The 18,283-nt window shown below is 40.8% G+C and overlaps 1 protein-coding gene across 2 annotated transcripts in view; it reads left to right on the top strand.

Moving 5' to 3' along the window:
- The first annotated feature begins 2,715 nt into the window (after positions 1–2,715).
- The window catches only part of TMTC2 (transmembrane O-mannosyltransferase targeting cadherins 2), an 850,034-nt gene continuing 834,466 nt past the window's right edge, over positions 2,716–18,283 (top strand). For both annotated transcript variants that reach the window (XM_060164648.1, XM_060164647.1), the window contains exon 1: positions 2,716–2,853. In XM_060164648.1, the coding sequence (XP_060020631.1) occupies positions 2,771–2,853 (83 nt within the window). In that variant the 5' untranslated portion in view covers positions 2,716–2,770. The remainder of the gene's footprint in view (positions 2,854–18,283) is intronic.

The raw sequence follows: 18,283 nt of genomic DNA, 5'->3' as shown, positions 1-18,283 counted from the left end.
TCACTGGGCCAGACGAAGGGCTGGCTAGCTGTGGTAAGGATTCGAGTTTTATTTTATGTGTAACAGGAAATCATTGAACAGTTTCTTCTAGCAGGGAGATCATAGGGTTTCAAAAGAATCCTCCGTCTAATACCTGACGTTATGACTGGCGAGGGGTGAGAATTGCAGGAGTAGAAGTAAGGAGAGCACTTAGAAAACTTCTGCATTTGTCCGTGTAGGGAACATGGGTAGCTTGGATTAGGACTGGAGCAGTGTGGATGTGATGGGAGTATGTTTTGGGGGTAAACATCTAGGTGTTAGTTGACAACCTAAAGGATAAGAGGAAGTTGGAGAGAATAATAATAATAGTAGTAGTAGTAATAAATAACAGCTACCATTTCTATTGCATTTAGGACGCTTCTAGGTGCTTTACACATGTTAACTACTTTCATCTTCATAATAATAGTGCCCACAGATAGGTATTATTATCATCACTGTTTTATAGGTGAGAAAACTGAGGCACAAAGAGGTTAGGTGACTGACCAAAGGTCACCCAGATGGTAAGCGGCAGAGTGGGGACACAAACTCAAGCATCTGATTCTAGAGGAGCGTGCCCTTCTTCCAGTGTCCTAGGATCAAGTATCAACATGTAAGTGCAGTGGAGGGACACAGAGGACCTTGATGGGCCAACTGATATGATTTTAAAAACTTTTTTGACAGTGAGCAGAGGTTATGGGGTTAAAAAAAAAAAGGCAAAAGATCAGTCCCTGCCTTTAAAGATACAGTTCCCTCTTATGTGCGTTTACTTATGTTTTTTCCCAGGGCACAAAAATGGGCCCTTTGTGCATGGCATAATAGGTATAATAAATATTCATCATTTAAAGATGTTGCTTTGTTTTGCAGACACCCAAACCACGGTATTTGCTTTTCAGGCCACTGCCAGACATCCGGGGGGCTCAATTTCTTGCCGCCGTTTTGGAGAGCTTGCTGGTTAGGTGCTGCCTTTGGAGCTATGGCCGAGGTATGGGGGGGAAGGGGGGGAGTCAACCCTCTACATGTCTGTTTTCCATGCATTGTGGCTGCCATGCAGCAGGGGGCGCTGCAGTAGTGTTCATCGCGGTCCCGGGAGCCACTCGTCCAGCCAGAAAGGGGCCAAGCCGGGAGGAGATGTGGCAGGCAGCCCACGGTCCTCTTTGGTCTTGCAACTTTAGTACCCAGAGCTCGTTCTACACAGACCATTCTTCTACACCATATTTCATCATGTTGGACGCCTTCCATCCAGTCCTGCATCCGGGCGGAAAGGAAAGGGCATTAGCTTCCCGCCTTCCTAGGTGTAAGGGTAGCGCTGTACTCGGTTGTACAGGCGTCTCTTCTCCGTGTTCTTGGGGTCAGCCTGACAGTTCCCTTGAAACCACGAAAAGCTCCCGCTGCTGCGGGGTACGAATGTGTGTGCGCTAGTCTTTCTTTCCTCTTCGGGGGTCCTTTCTTTTTAACCTGACTGCGGGAATATTTCCCTCCCCACACGTCTCTCCATTGACATTCGGAACAACGGTCGGCTCGGAGCTGAAATTTCTCCCTCCTAAGACACCCCTCAAGCTCTCCAACGCCCCCACCCCCCGCACCGTTTCGGTTCACGCACAGTGAGGGTGTGTGACAAGTCGCGTGTGTGTTTGTGGCAACCAAGTCCGCAGCACTCGCCAAACCTGTTCTTCCTCTCCCGGTGCCCAGAAGTCTCTCCAGCTGACCGGACCTACGCCTGGCAGCGCTTGGCACACGATCCAGTCGGTGCTAGGCGCCGGCAGGCAAGAGCGGGGCGAGCGACTGCGTCCTCCTCGGTCTTGTTCCTCCTCTAGCTGCCCCGCCCAGGGCGCACTCCAGCTACCTCTTTGGGCTGTCTTCCAGCCGTCGCCCCTGGATTCTGGGCTTCCCAGAGTGAAATCGAAGGTGAAAGAAACAAGGGGAGGGCGGGAGGTAGGGAGGAGGAGCCTCCGGCCGGGGGGGAGTGTGGGAGGAGCCTTCAGCCCAGGGGGTAGCGTGGGCGGAACCTTAGGGGCGGATCTGGGTGGAGAAAGGGGCTGGGCAAACCCGGTGGAGGGTTGGCCACGCAGGCGCGGGGGACAGCTCCGAGAACCCCACGCGGGAGCTTCTGGAGTCTCCAGCCACCGCTTCTCACTTCATTGGAGAAGGGACTGGGGCCGGGAGGGGAGCTAATAAAGAGTGAATGAGCTGCAGCCGCTGTGGCGGCCGGAGACTGCCCGAGCGGCACCGGAGCGGTGCGACCGGGAGGCGGCGAGGGGAGGCGGTTCGCCTTGTCCCTCCCACCCGCCCTTCTCTCTCTCTCTTCCTCCAGCTGGTCTCAGAGCCCGGCTCGGCCCGGTCCCTCTGTCCCCACCCCGCACTCTTCCACCTCCTCCGAGTCCCACTCCTCACCTAGGGCGCCCTGCACTGCCATGGGTTAGGGTGGGGGTGCGAGCCGCGCGAAGGACTAGCCCTGTGCATCCGCCGGGGGGCGCGGAGCCCGAACGCCGCTCGCCACTCGTCGGCGCAGGGCATGGGGAGCGCGGTGTGAGCCCGCACCCAGGGAGGACGCAGGAGCTGCGGAGACGGGCGCCAGGAGGAGGAGGAGAACGGTGGATTGGAAGGACCCGAGGGAGGAAGGGAGGGTGGGGAAGCGAGGGAAAAGTGAAGCTGGGAGGAGAAGGCGGCGGAAGGTGGGGATTGATGCTTCTGTTTTTTGTTGCCGCTGTTGCCCTCGCGCTGGTAGCCGAGCCGGAGGGAAGGCGGTGGAGAGATGATTGCAGAGTTGGTGAGCAGCGCTCTAGGGCTCGCTTTGTATCTCAACACCCTGAGTGCGGATTTCTGCTACGATGACAGGTAAGGGGGTGAGAGGAAGGGGTGGCGGGCTGCTTGGGGACTCCGCGGTAGCTCTGAAGCTTCCTGCTTTAAGGTTCGAAGTACGTCTTGGGGGGACTGGTCCAGCACCTGAAGGTTTAGGAGACGCGTAAACATCAACACCTAAAGCAAACGCCGGGGACGCGGGCGCACTGGGCGGGCTGAGGGAGTTTGGGTTCCTAGTTTGCAGCAGGTTCCTCTCCCTTGCTTCTAGGCTGTTGGCAGACGCTTAAGTTTGTTAGCGGAAATCACAGCAATTTGGGAAACTCTTTAATGAACGTATTAAAAAATAATCTTAGGTATTCCATGGTGCAACAAAAGCACATTGAGCGATTTTACGTCTGGACTGGAAGGAAGCTGCTCCCCGTCCCCTCATCTTCCCTGTAATGTTTCCTTCTATTGATGGGACACTTTTATTTCCCGAGGTTAAAACACACGTTTGACAGTTGCCAAAATAGTGGAGAAATCGCATTCTATTTCAACTTTCCCTTTTGACCCATGGTGTACTTTACTTTGAGCCAGGATAATGCTGCTGTTCATCTCTTCCGCTCCCCCGCCTCCCTCACCGATCGATGGAGTAGCACTTTATAAAAGCCTGGGTTTTCGTTTCTGTTTGGGAGTTTTACTTTAGACGTTAGCGATTCTTTTGTGCTAATTGGGGAAGAAGACGCCCCTAGAGACTGAAGTTGTCTTCTGCGTTTGGGTTAGTTTGGGTGGCTAATGAGACCTGAACTGTGTTGTCAAAGAAACTGCATCGATTTCTGGGAAATGTCACAGTTGTGCTCGTGTCTCTACCTATTTTTTAAACGTTGTTAGTGTTTAGAAACTGATGAAAAGCTCTAATAGCCATTAGGGAAAATTGCAATTTGTGCCTTTCCGGTGACTTAATCTGATTACAATTAAAACAGATGCATAATTAAAATATATTAGGGAGAACAGCACGCCTGGCTAAACTTATTAACCGTCCTGGGGTGTTTCATGCTCCATTGAAGTTAAACCATCCAAAAAGTGAGCACAGATTTACTTTGACAGCTTTTCAGCAGCCTCTCTGGGTTATGGAAAGTGAATGGATCCTCAGGGTCAGGGCGAGGCAGTGAGTGAACTTAAGTGAAGTGGTTGATAGTGAGGGGAGAGGAAGGCAGAATTTTCTCCCGGTGGTGCTTAGCCATATTCTGTATCCTCTCGTGTGCCCACTCTCCAGCTAAAAGCATGTTCATGGATGTATGCCTTCAGTCAGCGAATCTTGGTTCACACCCACATGTCTGTTATGAAATCCCCTGATAATAGGTACAAGAACATCCAGCAAACCCTTCTTAATGCATTTTATGTAGAGACTAGTTGATAGGAAGCCACTGTTACACATAAACTTTTCCTCAACTTTCAAGCAGTGTACACATTTCAGCAGTTTTGCTACGTGCTTCGAGAAGTAAATGGTCTGTGTGTAAGAGTGAGGTGAGCTGCTTCTGTACCCTTCAATTTTGTGTTACTCTGCACCTGCTATTTCTAGAATATTGGCAGGAAAAGCTCTTGCTTCCAAAGTTGGTGACTTTTCACTAAAGCGAGCTCAGGGAAGAATCTGGGCAGTTACTGGCACTGTTGGGGACAGTTTGAAGAGTAAGCATTTAAACCAATGATTTAGGACTTATATAAAAAAGTAACTTACTGTCATACTGTAACTATTGTAGAACCTTGTGCTAAATCAAGCAAATAGCATGGTGTGGCTATTCTTTATTGCTGTCCAGTTCTTTCAAAAGTGCATGTCAGAAGAAACTATCCTAATAAAGATTAAGGCTGGAACTAAACTACATTTGCATGTACATTTCTCTGTAGACTTAATGCTTACTTTGTGTTCTTTAATGATCAGTCAGAAGTGTTAGTGTTGTAACTCGGCAGAATGGTGTGAGTGTGATGATAAATTAGTTGTGCTTTGATAGTTGGCAATTGTTATAAGTTCTTTACCTGCTATAGATTGAATGGAGCGTCAAAATTCCTGAGTTATACCTAGCTGCATAGATGAATTTAATGTGATGATTTGCCCGTATCATCTAATTGATAGCATGCGCAATGTGTGACATATAGACAACATATACCATTATGATGTTGAAGACCTGTAAATATACATTATACTTAGTTACAATTTGAAAAGTGTATTTTACTCTAATTTTCTTGGTAGCAGAACTGCATATGCAATCACGTACTCTTGAGAGTATGAGATCTTACAAGTGCCACACTTGGTTTTTATGAATCCTAGAAATTATGAAATATGTATTAATAGGAGCATGGCACATATTTGGTGTCTGCATACCATGTGCCAAGGTTTCTGTCTCACTGCTCTAACTCGCTTGTGTGAGAAGCAGGGAAAAAAGCTGGGGAGTCAAGTGGACACTGTAGGATGATGATAATGTGTTTATTTCCACCACTCCATTTCATACTACAAAGACTCAAGTGTAAAACTTTGTTTAAACTGCATCTGTGGCTTCTGCCGCAACACTGCCCACTCCCCTTCACCCCACCCCCCAACCCCCACCCCCGCCCACCCTAGGAACTTTTGTGAAATATGGTTCTGCAAGGAGAGGGCAGTGCTGGGAGTGAAAGGGCAGTTCAAGGAAGGGAGGTGGCTCTTACGCTCGACTTGCTTAACTAAAGCAAGACTCTGCATTTTAGCTGAAGAACCTGGCATTTACTGTAGGAGGGCTTTCTATTGCTTCAGCCTAAACATTATTGCTGTGGTACTTCTCCAAGTTATCATTTCTTTTAAATGTAATGCTCAGGTTTACTTTATAAACTATATATGTAATTATATTCAGTGTTTGATGTAGCTTGGTTGAGATTAAGTGGTAATCTGAAACCTTCTTCTAGCAAAATCAACTTCCCTATGGTAAAATTGAATATTTTACAAGTGTTTCTGTGCTAAATGTAAGACTATGGCTCTGACGTGATGAAACAAACAGTAGAAGAGTAGAATTCATCATATCTGATGAAAAAGCATATACAGTTTCAGCTTCCTCCCCTCTCTCTCCTTGCCTTCAATCTAGTAAAGACTGTACTGAATCTTAAATTGTGGTTAGAGTAAAATTGGAATTATAAATATGCAGTCTTTGCCAAAGCTGAAGTCATGCTGCATGTGCCTTTGTGAAGGACTGTCTCCCTTTCTGGAGAAATTTGATGTTAGGTCAGTGGGAAAAACTTGCTGACCCCGAATTCTCTGCTCTCTTCCATATTTGTCGAGGATAACATTGCATCACTTTCCCTGCATCCTCTTTAGAAGTCCTGCTATGTTTTGCATAAAGATAGCACTAAAAGAAGAGTCAGTTTACTTCAAAGCAACAAAAGTAAACTATAACTGCTGTTTCATAGTGTGATTTCATTTGGCACATATCATCTAATTGACGGCAGGCCCTTTGTGATAGATAAGTAAGGACATAATGCACTGAATACATCTTTTTAGTCTCATGTGAGTAAAATAATGCATTAGTTTAAAAAAAAAAGGCAATTTGAGTTTTTGAAAGTGGGAAATGCGTTTGTGGCTGCTTTGAAATTTTTTTTCCTTATTGCCCATTCTGCAACTGTTAAACTCACCCATGATCATTAACCTTACCTTTAGGTGCCTTAGTTATTGGTGTGCAGTAATTTTGTGAAATTTGGAGAAGCAACTCCACAGCAGGAATTTCTACTCTTGAAATCAAACTTATTCCAAACTTTCAGTAGCACATCCCTGGTTTAGTTATTCATTTAGGTGTAAATGTAAATCTCAGTTTTGTAGAAACACTTCTTAAGGGTTTTTTTTTTTCTTAATGTTATAAAGAGTTTGGTTAACAGTATTTAAAATGAAGGAATAGAGGATTTAAGGTGTATTGACAAGCTTTTTAGAAAAACCTTTTTTTTTTTTTTCCCTGAAGATATTCAACTGTACTTTCTACTTGGTCTTTTAGTGTTATTATCATTTTGGTTTTTGACCTGGTATAAGAATAGCTTGTGAAATGATCAGTTCCTCTAACGTCTCTCTGAAAAGTTCTCTCTAATAAACTTGCCTTGGACCAATCTGGGTTTGTTATCTTAAAATTATAGTATGTTCAACCACTGAAGGCATGTCTGGTATTTAGTAAAAGCATGTTTAGAAAGAATTACTATAAAATCAAAGTAAATAAGGGAGAAGTTTGCTTTGTGTCCAAGGTTGTCTCTTCAGGTCTTTATTAGAAGAAGGTAACGTGTACAAGAGTGTTATTTTACTCTCATTTCCTTCCCCGTTGATAATGTACTAAAAGAAAGGCCAGTGGGTACAGTTCATAGTTTATGAAATATTTTACGTGACATTTTATTTTCTAGCTAAGTTTTGATTGTTTAATCAAATCTATGTGGAAAAGGTTCATTTTGCTGTTTGAATAAGTACATCTCTTAACAGTAAATTAAAATTAAAATTCGGTGAAGCAGGTATGGACCACTTTTCCTTACCTCCATCGAGCTTGTCACATGGGGTTTATCCTAGCAAATGACCCAGATACAAGCACTGAACGGACATGTGCAAATGCCATAGGGGAAATTGCTTGCCAGCCATCTGTCTCTTAGTTTTTCTCATTTATAAATACACTGTATTTGGGAGAGGGGCTGCATTTATTGCACATTATTAGTTTACATCATCTCATCATCTGCACTTAGTTTTTCAGAGCTAACGTGTCCCTACAGTAACACTGAATTCCCTGCTGCTATAATTCTGAAATAGCTACAACCTTTTGGATTCCAACATGAGTTAAGAGCCGTTTGTCTTCCTGATCTCTTTGTTGCTGTTCAGTGCGCTAAAAGCACTTGTTTAAAATGTCCTTGATGGTGCAGCTGTTTATCATAGGCGAAGGGTATGTTTCCTCTAAAACAGGCACCTTCATAATATTAGGAAAGGACAAAGTTTACCCTTAAGGCACTCCAATAAATCTGTGGCTGACAAACCTACTTTCTTATAACTTCATTATTCTCACCCAACATGCTTTCAACACAGTAACATTCATCTCTTAAATTTTTTGGTCCTCTCTCAGAAGCTAAGTCTTACATGAGCTTTGGGTCCTTCCTTTAATGGCTTCACAAAAGTGACAAGTGTGGCAGCCTTGATGGAAAGGACAAGTGGGTTGCTGAATGTAACAACCTTCCCTCTATGAATAGCTGTCCTCATTAAGAGCCTAGCTGAAAAAAGTGGAGAGGCCTATCACCAGGAACTACCTCCTGTTTTTCATGGGATGAAAAAGGCATAATATTTTGAATCATTACAGGTGTAATTATGCACAATGCTAGATGATTTCTTTGAAGATTTGATTTGTATGTGTTTTTGAGGAATAAAGGACTACATTCATTAATTCACTAATTATGAACACCACTAGACATGGGCTTCCCTTATATACGGTGCCTAATACAAACAGCAGCTCTTCCCCGTTGTCAGTAAGCGTCCCTGTCCGTCCTTTCCTACCTGTACTTTACCAGGTACTATATAGTGTTTGAATCTGGGAATCTGATGATAGACATAAAAAAATGCTGATAGCTTGTCCTTTAGCAGAATTTCACTTGCATTGACTCATGTTTGTTTTGATTGATACTCATATTTTTAAACTTTTATTGGGATTCTGTTGGCTTCTTTCCCAGAGCATCTCTGCTGAGGATCCATGGTTGGTGGTTTGAATTGGACTTTTTCTTGATCTGGTGCTCATTGGTACTTCATTCATATCTGTGGAAGCTTTAGAATACCTTTCCCAAATGGCTCCTTCCTAATTGTTCAGGTCAGTTGTTTTCCTTGGAGGTCTGCAGGGGCTGAACCCTTTGAGTTAACTAGATTTGCCTTGACTGGTCATAGGGATTGAAGACTTTTGCCTCAGAGATTATTTTGGTTGTATTTTCTAGGCAGTTAATTCCAACAAGATGCAGCACTATCAAATTTCTATTGATCTCTTTTCCTCCACTCTGACAGTTTAGTTTTTCAGTTACATTTGTCAGTTTCTCTGGTACTCAAGGTTTCTTAGAATAAAAGTTATAGATGTTCGTTTCAGTCTTTTAGAAACTTTTGGGAATTACAATTTTGGGTTCAACCATGAGCTTTTTTCTTTACAGGTAAGTAGGAAAGAATTGAGTAAGCCTATCTATTCAGGAGAAATTTGAAGAAGGCGGGAACACTGAAATGATTTGCTTTCAAGATTCTACATTAAAAGTTTCTGTTGTGTTTTTAAAGTAATTTATTTTATTTAAGGGCACTTCATAAGATACAGTTAATTTGAGTAACTAGAAATGATTGTTTTAAAGATGAGATGGAGAGAGATTTTGACTTGCTGATGTCTAAAAAATTAATTTGGAAAAGAGATTAGAATTCAAAACCCTAACTCCACCTTTAGATTCCATTTTATCATGGAAATAAGTGAAATTATATGTACATTTACTTATTCCAAGGCTATAAACATGCCGCGTTGCTTGAGGGCAGTGCTACTGTATCTGTTTTAAAAGTACCTTAGTACATGGCAGAGGAGATGCTGTTTGCTTGTGATAAACTGGTGTAAGCTTTCGTTTCTTGATTTCTTTGCTGCGGCATTTTGTGATATCAGGGTGAGGCAGGGTCTGAAGCGTGGCACAGCATATAGTTATTGTCAAGGAGACTGACTAAATTACATGATTTCTCAAGTGAAACACACATCAGTGCCCTTGGAACAGCAGCTATGTGGTAGGTACTGTGTCCAAATAAAATGTGTCTTTCCCTTTGTCTTTGATGACTACTCTTTATTTCTGTGGAATTTATTATAATAAATGTGTGATTATTCCTCAGGAACATCAAGTTAAAAAAAAAAGTACGAGTTCACTATAGTCTTATGATTATGGTTTAACTAGGAAACAGTTGTATATTGTCATTACAGAGCCGTTTGGGAAAAGGGGGGGTAAGGCTGGCAGCGGTGTTGTTCCCCTGGGGACCATTCTCATTGTTTTATAAACTATCTTTTGTGTGTCTCTGCCCTCCTAGCTTCAGGTTTTTAAAGGTATTATAAATACTGAGACTGCTGCTTTGGGTTGTAAAAGATGTCTTAAGGTAGAATACTTGGGTCCGAATAGTTTGTCAGGTGTACTTTTAGAATAGGATGTTTCTCTCCTCCTCCAAATGATTAACTACAGGACTGCTCTGCCAAAGAAACTGAAAAGAGCTCATTTTGACAAAGCAAGCTTCTAATGGCAAATTTTCCAACTACAAGTTTGTGGAAGAAAAGTTCTCCGATGATGAAGAAGTTTAATCAGGCAAAAAGACAATTTTATTTGCAGAAATAGGCCCTTTAGTGGGAGACAATTACTTCTAACCGATGTGAAAAACTAGTATACCTGAAAGCATTTGGTAAACCTTATTTAAAATAGGAAGGATTTTCTCGTTATTCTATTGAAAGAAAAAAAAAATGGAGCTGAGTTTATGTTAAAGAAATAAGGTTTTACAATTTAACCCACTCTTATAGGGATATATAGTGACTTAACCAAAGAAAATGAATTTGAGATTTGAACAAAAATCTATTATAAAGACACCAGAGTCCAGCCTGAAATTACCAACTATAGTTTGCCACAGATATCTAGTCTTCTATTTAAAATATCCTATTTAAGTGATCTCTTTTGGTTTCCTCCACCTCTATATTTTTAAGAGTCTTTGTATTTTTTCTTTTAGAAACAGTGGTATTTTTGGCTTTCGTTCCATGTTGAACAGAAAATAAAATTTCACTGTTTTAAAACCTCTTGTATGTCATTAACATAAAGTAAACCATTTCTGTGAGAGAGTATTTAGTAGCTACTTTTAAATTCAGGCCTGATATGATACTGAGGATGCCGGTGGTAGGCCAGGGGGCTTTAGACCTGGTCCTCTCTCATAACCCCGCACCTCCACACCCTACCTTCGTCCTTTGATATGGATGATTACCTTTTAGAACATCTTTTAAAATGCGGTTCAAATTCTCAGTTTCTTTGAACCAGATGGATATTTTGGTACCTCTCCTAAAAGGACATTTTTGAGCTGGGCCTCTTGTTGGATCTCTTTCCATCTATGTATATGTATATATATTTCTAGACCAGCACTTCCCAAACTTCAGTCTACCTGCACATCACCCGGGCTTGTTAAAATGCAGATTCTGCCTGGAGTGGGTCTAAGAGTCTGCATTTCTGTCATTCCCAGGTGTGATGGATGCGGCTGGTTCATGCAACGTACACATCAGTTCAGTGTGTTTTACAGATATTCGGAAAAGACTGCCTAAATTCCTGTATTAAAAAAGATTTAGGATAATCTTTTATATCTCAAAAGCGTATGCGTTTAGCCATTTTATTTAATCTCTCTGTTTTGTTTTATATTTGTTCAATCATACATCTTTAAATTGATCTTAAGAGTTTAAGATATTGTGTACATTTTGAAAAGGTAGAGAGCCTGCTAAAATCTAGGAGATGCTCTCTATTGAAATATCTGTCACCAACTTGTATTACAATATCATCTTCTTTGTAGTTACTATGGAGACAGATGTTGGATTCTGAGTTTTACAAATAAACTGATAGGCGGTTGCCTTAGGCTTATGACTTGAATAGATGCTGATGCCTAAACTGAGTCTATAGTCAGTGCCTTGATGAGTTTGTACTTTTGTTGAACAATCCCTTGTAAGGAAACTTGGCTTACACTGAAGGAAGATTATAGACGTCAGGCAGGTGGCAAAATATAGGCATTAGGCAGCTGAGAGTAGGAAAGATTTATTAATGACATTCAGGCACTGGGCGATGCTACTGGGTAAAGGTATGTCAACATAGTATTAGAAATGCTTGGGCCCCTTTGACTTTTTTAATCTGGTACACTATACCTCAGCCTTTGGGCACTTTGGTGGATTTCTGAATAGGTGAATACCACACATATGTGAAGTTTTACATTCCTACTTAGTAGAAATCTTTTTAAAGAACTTATTTTAAAATAAGTTATAATTATTTCTTTCTTTTTAAAACACTGTACTCTGTACTACAGGCAGTATTGTGAAAGAACACTGGGCTAAGATAAAAGAGGAGAGGTCTTTAGTCTCGGAAATAACACTTTATTAACTAGTACTTGAGCTACTAAGCCTCTAAAACTTGTAATTGGTCAGGAAGTGCAAATTGATGATAACAACTGGCAACCACAGAGTGAGGACCAAATGGAATAGTCTGGTGAATGTTTTCTGTGTGTTTAAAAAGCCGCATGATGTTACAATCAGATGTAGATGGTGTTGGACCAGAGGATGAATGACTCAGTTATCCCCATACATTAGCATCTCACTGTCTTCTCCCCTGAGAACAGAACTGTGTTCTACTCCATGTCCTGGCTCACTTTTTCGCTCGGAGTCAGTGGTTGAGCTCCTTTTGTCTCAGCTTCTGTTGCCTCTGCCCCATCTCTGCTTCTCATCTCTGTCCACCCTTTTGGTCAGCTGTCCCTGGTCTCACCGTAGAAGCAGGTTTTGCTCTCCTGTATTTCTTTTCTGCTGCTTTCCCTTTGTTTCTGGTCTCTGTGCTTATTTTGAATAGATATTCTGGCCAATCTGAGCACTTCTTTCCTTCTGTAGGGTAAAAGGACCAATTGCAGTGCATCGGGTGTGAATAATCTTTGGTACTCTGGTTCTGCTTGGCAGGGTATATTGTTACTGGGTACTCATGATCTCTGTCTTCAATGAAACCCCTTTTCTTTTGGGAGTATGTTCAGATTTAGAGCAGTTCTGGCAGTCCAGTGATTAGGAAAGACAGACGTCAGATAAGCTGAAGTTTTTTTGCATTGAAGTGTTTGTGTTAATCCGTGGTGTACTGAAAATCAGTAGCAAGTGTGCTTAGCACATGTACTAGATGGTGACACCTAATATCTAAACCTGGTGATACATTTTTGTAACTAATTAGAAAATGTATTTTTTCTTTTAGACCTTTCCAAGCAACAAGGTGGCAAAAAGTAAAAAGACCACAAGAGTTTTGGAACCAGATAAATTAGGGATCTAATCCCAGAACTGTTACTTGCTAATTGTGTAATTTTGATTGTGTTACTAAAACTCTTCTAGCCTCTGTTCCTGTTCTATAGAATGAAGATAGTAATACCTAGAGTTCTTGGGAGAATTTAATAAGTTTTATAAAATGCCTGGTACGGTGGTGTCTGGGATACTTATTAAGTATTTCTCTTGATCAAGAAATTATTCATTAAATTTATAGCTGATATTTTAAAATCATTATATAACAACATCTAAAAATATTGTAGAGCACTTAGGGAATTTTCTTTAAAGCCAATATTCAAAATTTAAACTTATTTCCAATAATATTTAACTTGGTATTGCAGATAGATTTAGTGTCACTGAAAAGTTCGGTGAAGTATTTTAAATAATTACTAATTTAAAATTTTAATTTTCATCTTTGGTTATAGGTTTGAAGAAATGATGTTGAAATTTAACCATTATATATACACATATGCATGCATACACACACACAAATTTTGCCAATAAAATGTTTGTGGTATATACTTGATTAACTGTATAACTGAATCACTTTGCTGTATACCTGAAACTAGCACAACATTGTAAGTCAACTACACTCCAATAAAATTAAAACATAAAAAAAATTAATTGAACAACCAATTTAAAAAAAAGTACATGCAAAAACCAGAACTCAGATATCTCCCATCTTCTTCACTTCAAGTGACTTTCTTCTTTAGATCAGATAATACTTACTGTGTGTAGGAGCGTAGGCAAAATTATGATTTCTTAGTATCTTATAAGAATTGTTTCACTCTCTGATATGTATCTTAGATTTTTAAGGAAAATCATTGTTTAAGGACATATCTCAATATTGTTATTCCTTATTAATATTAATAAGAAAAATCTTAATGAAAATATGGAGTTGTTTTCGGTTATGTTGCAAAAGATAATGTTGAATAGAGCGTTAGCCCAAATCCCAGGAATACTTTTTATATATCTTTTGTTTTACAGTGAGTAAATTGGATAGAAAAGCTCTGTTCTTTGAAGCCTTTTCTGGGAAGCTTTTTACTCTCTAACTTGCTCTCTTACCAGGACCTACAACTCACATTAGTTTATTTACAGGTAGTTCTGCATTTAAGAATATTGATCTCTTTCTTGATTAAAACAGATCTTTTACATGTTTACTTACCATTTGACACTAACATTTCTGGCTTTCTCCCCCACTCCCCCCTCCCAAAAAAAAAAAAAAAAAAAGAAAATACTTTCCCCCTCAAAGTCCAAGTAAGCTTAGCATGTTGAAGGTTTACTGTATTGATAACATGGTTTCCTCTTTAAAGTCAGAGTGAGGCTCTAATGATCCTCCAGGGTCCTTCCAGCTTAAAGCAGGTCACAGTTATAGGGTTTAGGGTTTGGGCTCATTCGCCTATGAAATATATATGAAATTGGCCATTTGGAGGCAATGGATAATGTTTTCAGTAACTAGGGATCTGATGTTTTACAGTGAAAATGAAAATGAGGCATTAATACAACAAACCATATCGACCAAACGTGTTTTTACCTCAGCCGTGGTCATCATTTTCTTCCTCATGTGTTACCTTCTTATTGGTTGGAATCTTTGTTACTCTGTTCCTATTGATAACTAAATTGTAACAGCAAGTGGCAAGCTCCTGAAAAGGAGAGCACTTTTGGTTCTTGTTGGATAGCAGCCTAGTTTTCTCTAGTGCACATCTGTTCCTTGAACATTTTTAGAATGTTCAGGTGAAAATTCACCCAGTGTTTTAGTAAACCAGATTCTGTTACTGATGGGTTAAAAAAAAAATCTGTCATACTGTTTTAATTTATTAAAGGGAAACGGCAAATGGTTTCTGTACTATGGCTCTCAACTCTCTGGGATTAATTTAAATGAGTACAAGAAACCAATAATTCAGGACCTTATTAAACATGCCTCAGCAGCTGATTTTTAAGACTAAAGAAAAGACCAACAGCTGAATTTCTCTAGGGTGAGGAGTTGGATGGAAAGGAGGGGTTATCTACTATGAAGGAGAAGGTTAAGTTTGGCATCCCTATAAATGAACTTCGGTGAAACTGAGAGGAGTTGACGTGAAGAGTATTTTGCCCCTTTCTTGTTTATGATACAGTGCTTTCCTTTTATGGTATAGAGGAGGGATCATTATAGAGAAATTGGGATGACCTTTCTTCGTGTGGGGAAAACAGAGGCACTGCAGTGGAAGATGGGTCATTTTGATTGGTACCTCTGTGGATTGGAACCAGAGCAGCGACTGATTGACAGCTTCTTGAGGTTAAATCAAGACAGTTTGTTAGAATGGAAATCCTCTGAATTCAGCTGTATTTGTGGAAAGTAGGTCTTTGGTGTTTCAGAAAATTCTGTGGTAGATTTTGATTACATGCTGAATTTGGGGTGTGTGCTATAAAATAGCAGTTAGTTTGTACTTTTTTTTAAAGGCAGTTATCATAATAAATACCCAGATGTTTATCTTTGTGTACTTAGAATTTGCATTCTGAGAATTTATGATTTTGGGGAGAGGGTTGGGTTTATTTTTCAAACTAAAGCCTGAGAGAATTAGCAAATTTAATGTTAAATTGGACACTTTATTCGTATACGTAAACCTTGTAGATTTAAGGTAGACCATATATGCTATTTTAAAGTTAATATTGTTTTCAATACTAAGAATAATCTTGAGTTTAGATTTTCACTTTGATTTCTTTTTATGTCATCATTATTTATGAAAACTGGTTGAAAATGAAGATCAAAGATTTCCTGTAAAACCTAAGATGTGACAAGAACGTTATTTACTTTAAAGTTTTCTCTAAACCGGAATAAAAACTTAAACACAAACCAGAACTGAGCCAGAATGTTTTTTCTTGGAACATCACTGGGAATCTCTATAAAAATAGAGTAAATGCTTTGCATGCAGCTTACCTACTGCATTTGAAGAAAATCTCTTGTGTATGTCTTCAGGCTATTTGTGTGTTCAGAAAGAGTTTACCAGAATCAACTGAAATTGGTAGAAAGTGGCCAAAGTAACACTGTAGCTATAACTTTATTGAAAACCAGAATGGTATTCTCTGTCATAATCTTGAGTAAATGGAAGCTAATGAGTGATTTCTTTTGTGAAATATTATCAGTTTTCCTCCACTTAAAGGAGATTAATTTTATTTTAAGGATTTCTTTTCCCAAGAAAAATCATATCAGTTCCTGCTAACTTCTATCAGCATTGATTTTAGAAAAAAGGAGATGAATAGAAATTAAGAAAGCAGCAAAACTGGTAAAGAGATAATTTCCTTATACACATACCAACCAAAAGATTTAAGGATACTTAGTAATAACATTGTAAATTGTTTTGTGTATTCTGGTCACTTACCTCAGAGACCAGAAACAGCTGTTGTTACTAGACGTGATGGAGAGAAAGAAAAAGTAAGGGTATGTTTACCATTTAAGTAACCTGATTTCTGCAAATTACAGTATAAAAATATGATAATTCTATTCAAAGTTTGGGAGGAAGATTTGTTGTGGTTTATTTTAAATTCAGGAAATCCACTCAAATAGACATTCGCCTTTGATTTAAAAGTGTTAAGTCATTCTTATCTAGAAGTGTGTTATCTCCCAAGAAAGCATCAGTGTGGGATGCTTTCAGCTCCTGCCATTCCTGTGTTCCTTTAGCAAGCATTTGTAAATGCTTAGCTGTGTCAGGAACCATGTTTAATATGGGGGGCACTGACCCTGAAGAAGATGTAGTCCATAATTTCAAGGATCTTAGAGTCTGGTGGGGAGACCAAGGAAACAGACAGTTTCCCTAACAGGGAGACATGCTTATGATTGTGAGTACGTAAGAGGGGCACTTGACCCAGACTGGGAGGGAGGATGAGGGAGGTACTTGTGAGAACTGATTCCTGAAGAACAAATAAGAAATAGCTTATAAAATGAGGGAGAGGGAGGATTATTTGGGGGAAAAAATGTGCAGAAAGAGAAAGGCATGGTGTCCAAAGAGCAGGGCCTAAAGCTAGAGTAGAGGGAAAAGAGATGAATTGGCAAGGTAGGCGGGAGCCAGATCGCTGGGGGTCTCGTGTTCCCTGATGAAATTTGGAGAACTGTCTGAAGAAGGGTGAAATCCAAAGCAGAGAGACCAGAAAGGGGTCCATTATAGGATTGTATTGGAGGATTTGTATTCCTGTTCGTGATGAGGGCTAAAATAAGGTAGAAACAGAGGTGAAAAAAATTGGGGTGAAATAGAAAGGAAAAGGTGAAGAAAAGTTGATGTCACTTGGTGACAAGCTGAATGTGGAGGGTTGTAGGAGAGGGACTTTTCTCAGGTTTCTGTCTGGAGCAAGTGGGTGAAAAAGGAAGCAGACATGTAGATCAGTTTGGGGTGAAAGATGGTGGAGGGATGTGCTTATTTTCCTCAGTGAGTAAGAAGCAGCAGTGAGATGTCACAGCATGGAGATGCCGTGGGTGCTTTGGAGTTTGACATGCCTGTACTGCTGCTTTGAATTGCTGCTAAAACATTGTCATCCGCCCTTTACTTTTGCTAGCATGTTTTATTTTGATAATAAGGTTTCAAGTGCCCAAAGCCCAGTTCAGAAAAGGTAGAACCTCTTGCTTGTCTGAACCTAAGAGCCCTGAGGAGGCCTGAAGACTTCATTTCTTTCTCCATCTCTTGGTCTGGCCATCTTGGTGGGCATTGTGGCCAGTGGCAACCTAAGATCTCTTCCCTAGCTCTCCCAGAATGCTCCAGAGGGGATCTTAGTTATCCTGACTTAGGTTACAAGCTCGTCCATGAAACGTACCTCTGGTCTGGCATTCGGAGTGAGGAGGAAGCAGGTTTGCCTAGCCCGTGCCGTATGCAGTATAGGAAAGAGGGCGTTGATTAGAAGGAAGGAAAAGGGATTCTGCGAAGAGGGGGAGACCACAGATGTCCATGGAAACCATGATGTCCACTTCCGGTCTGTTCATACCCTTAACCATTTGAGTGCCAACTCGATCATAAATGCAATCTCAGAAGTCATGTGGCCTTACTTAGTTATGAGGTGGTCACACATATGAGGTAGAACATTGATTCATACGTGTGTGTGTGTGTGTGTGTGTGTGTGTGTGTGTGTGTGTGTGTGTATTCTGGACTGTCATCTAAATTGGGAGTAGGCACTACAGCCTGTGGGCCAGTGTCCCCTGTAGCCTGTTTTTTTGAACAGCCACACCCATTTGTGGACTTGTCTCTGACTGCTTTCTCTCTACACTGGCAGAGTTGAGTAGTTCCAACAGGGACCCTGGGGCTCGCAAAGCCTGAAATATTTACTGTCTGGCCCTTAACCAAAAAGTTTGCCACCTCTGATCTAAATGGAAACACATACCTTTAAAACTCTTCCAGCAATGATCTTACTGGTCCCTGAGAGCAGGGGACGATCTTACTGGTCCCTGGGCCCTCTCGGGTTCCGTGACATTTGATGGG

The sequence above is a fragment of the Lagenorhynchus albirostris genome, chromosome 11, assembly GCF_949774975.1.
Source record: "Lagenorhynchus albirostris chromosome 11, mLagAlb1.1, whole genome shotgun sequence".
In the NCBI taxonomy this organism is placed as follows: Eukaryota; Metazoa; Chordata; class Mammalia; order Artiodactyla; family Delphinidae; genus Lagenorhynchus; species Lagenorhynchus albirostris.
Note: the sequence above shows the minus strand (reverse complement) of the source record. Positions and strands in the feature narration are given on the sequence as shown.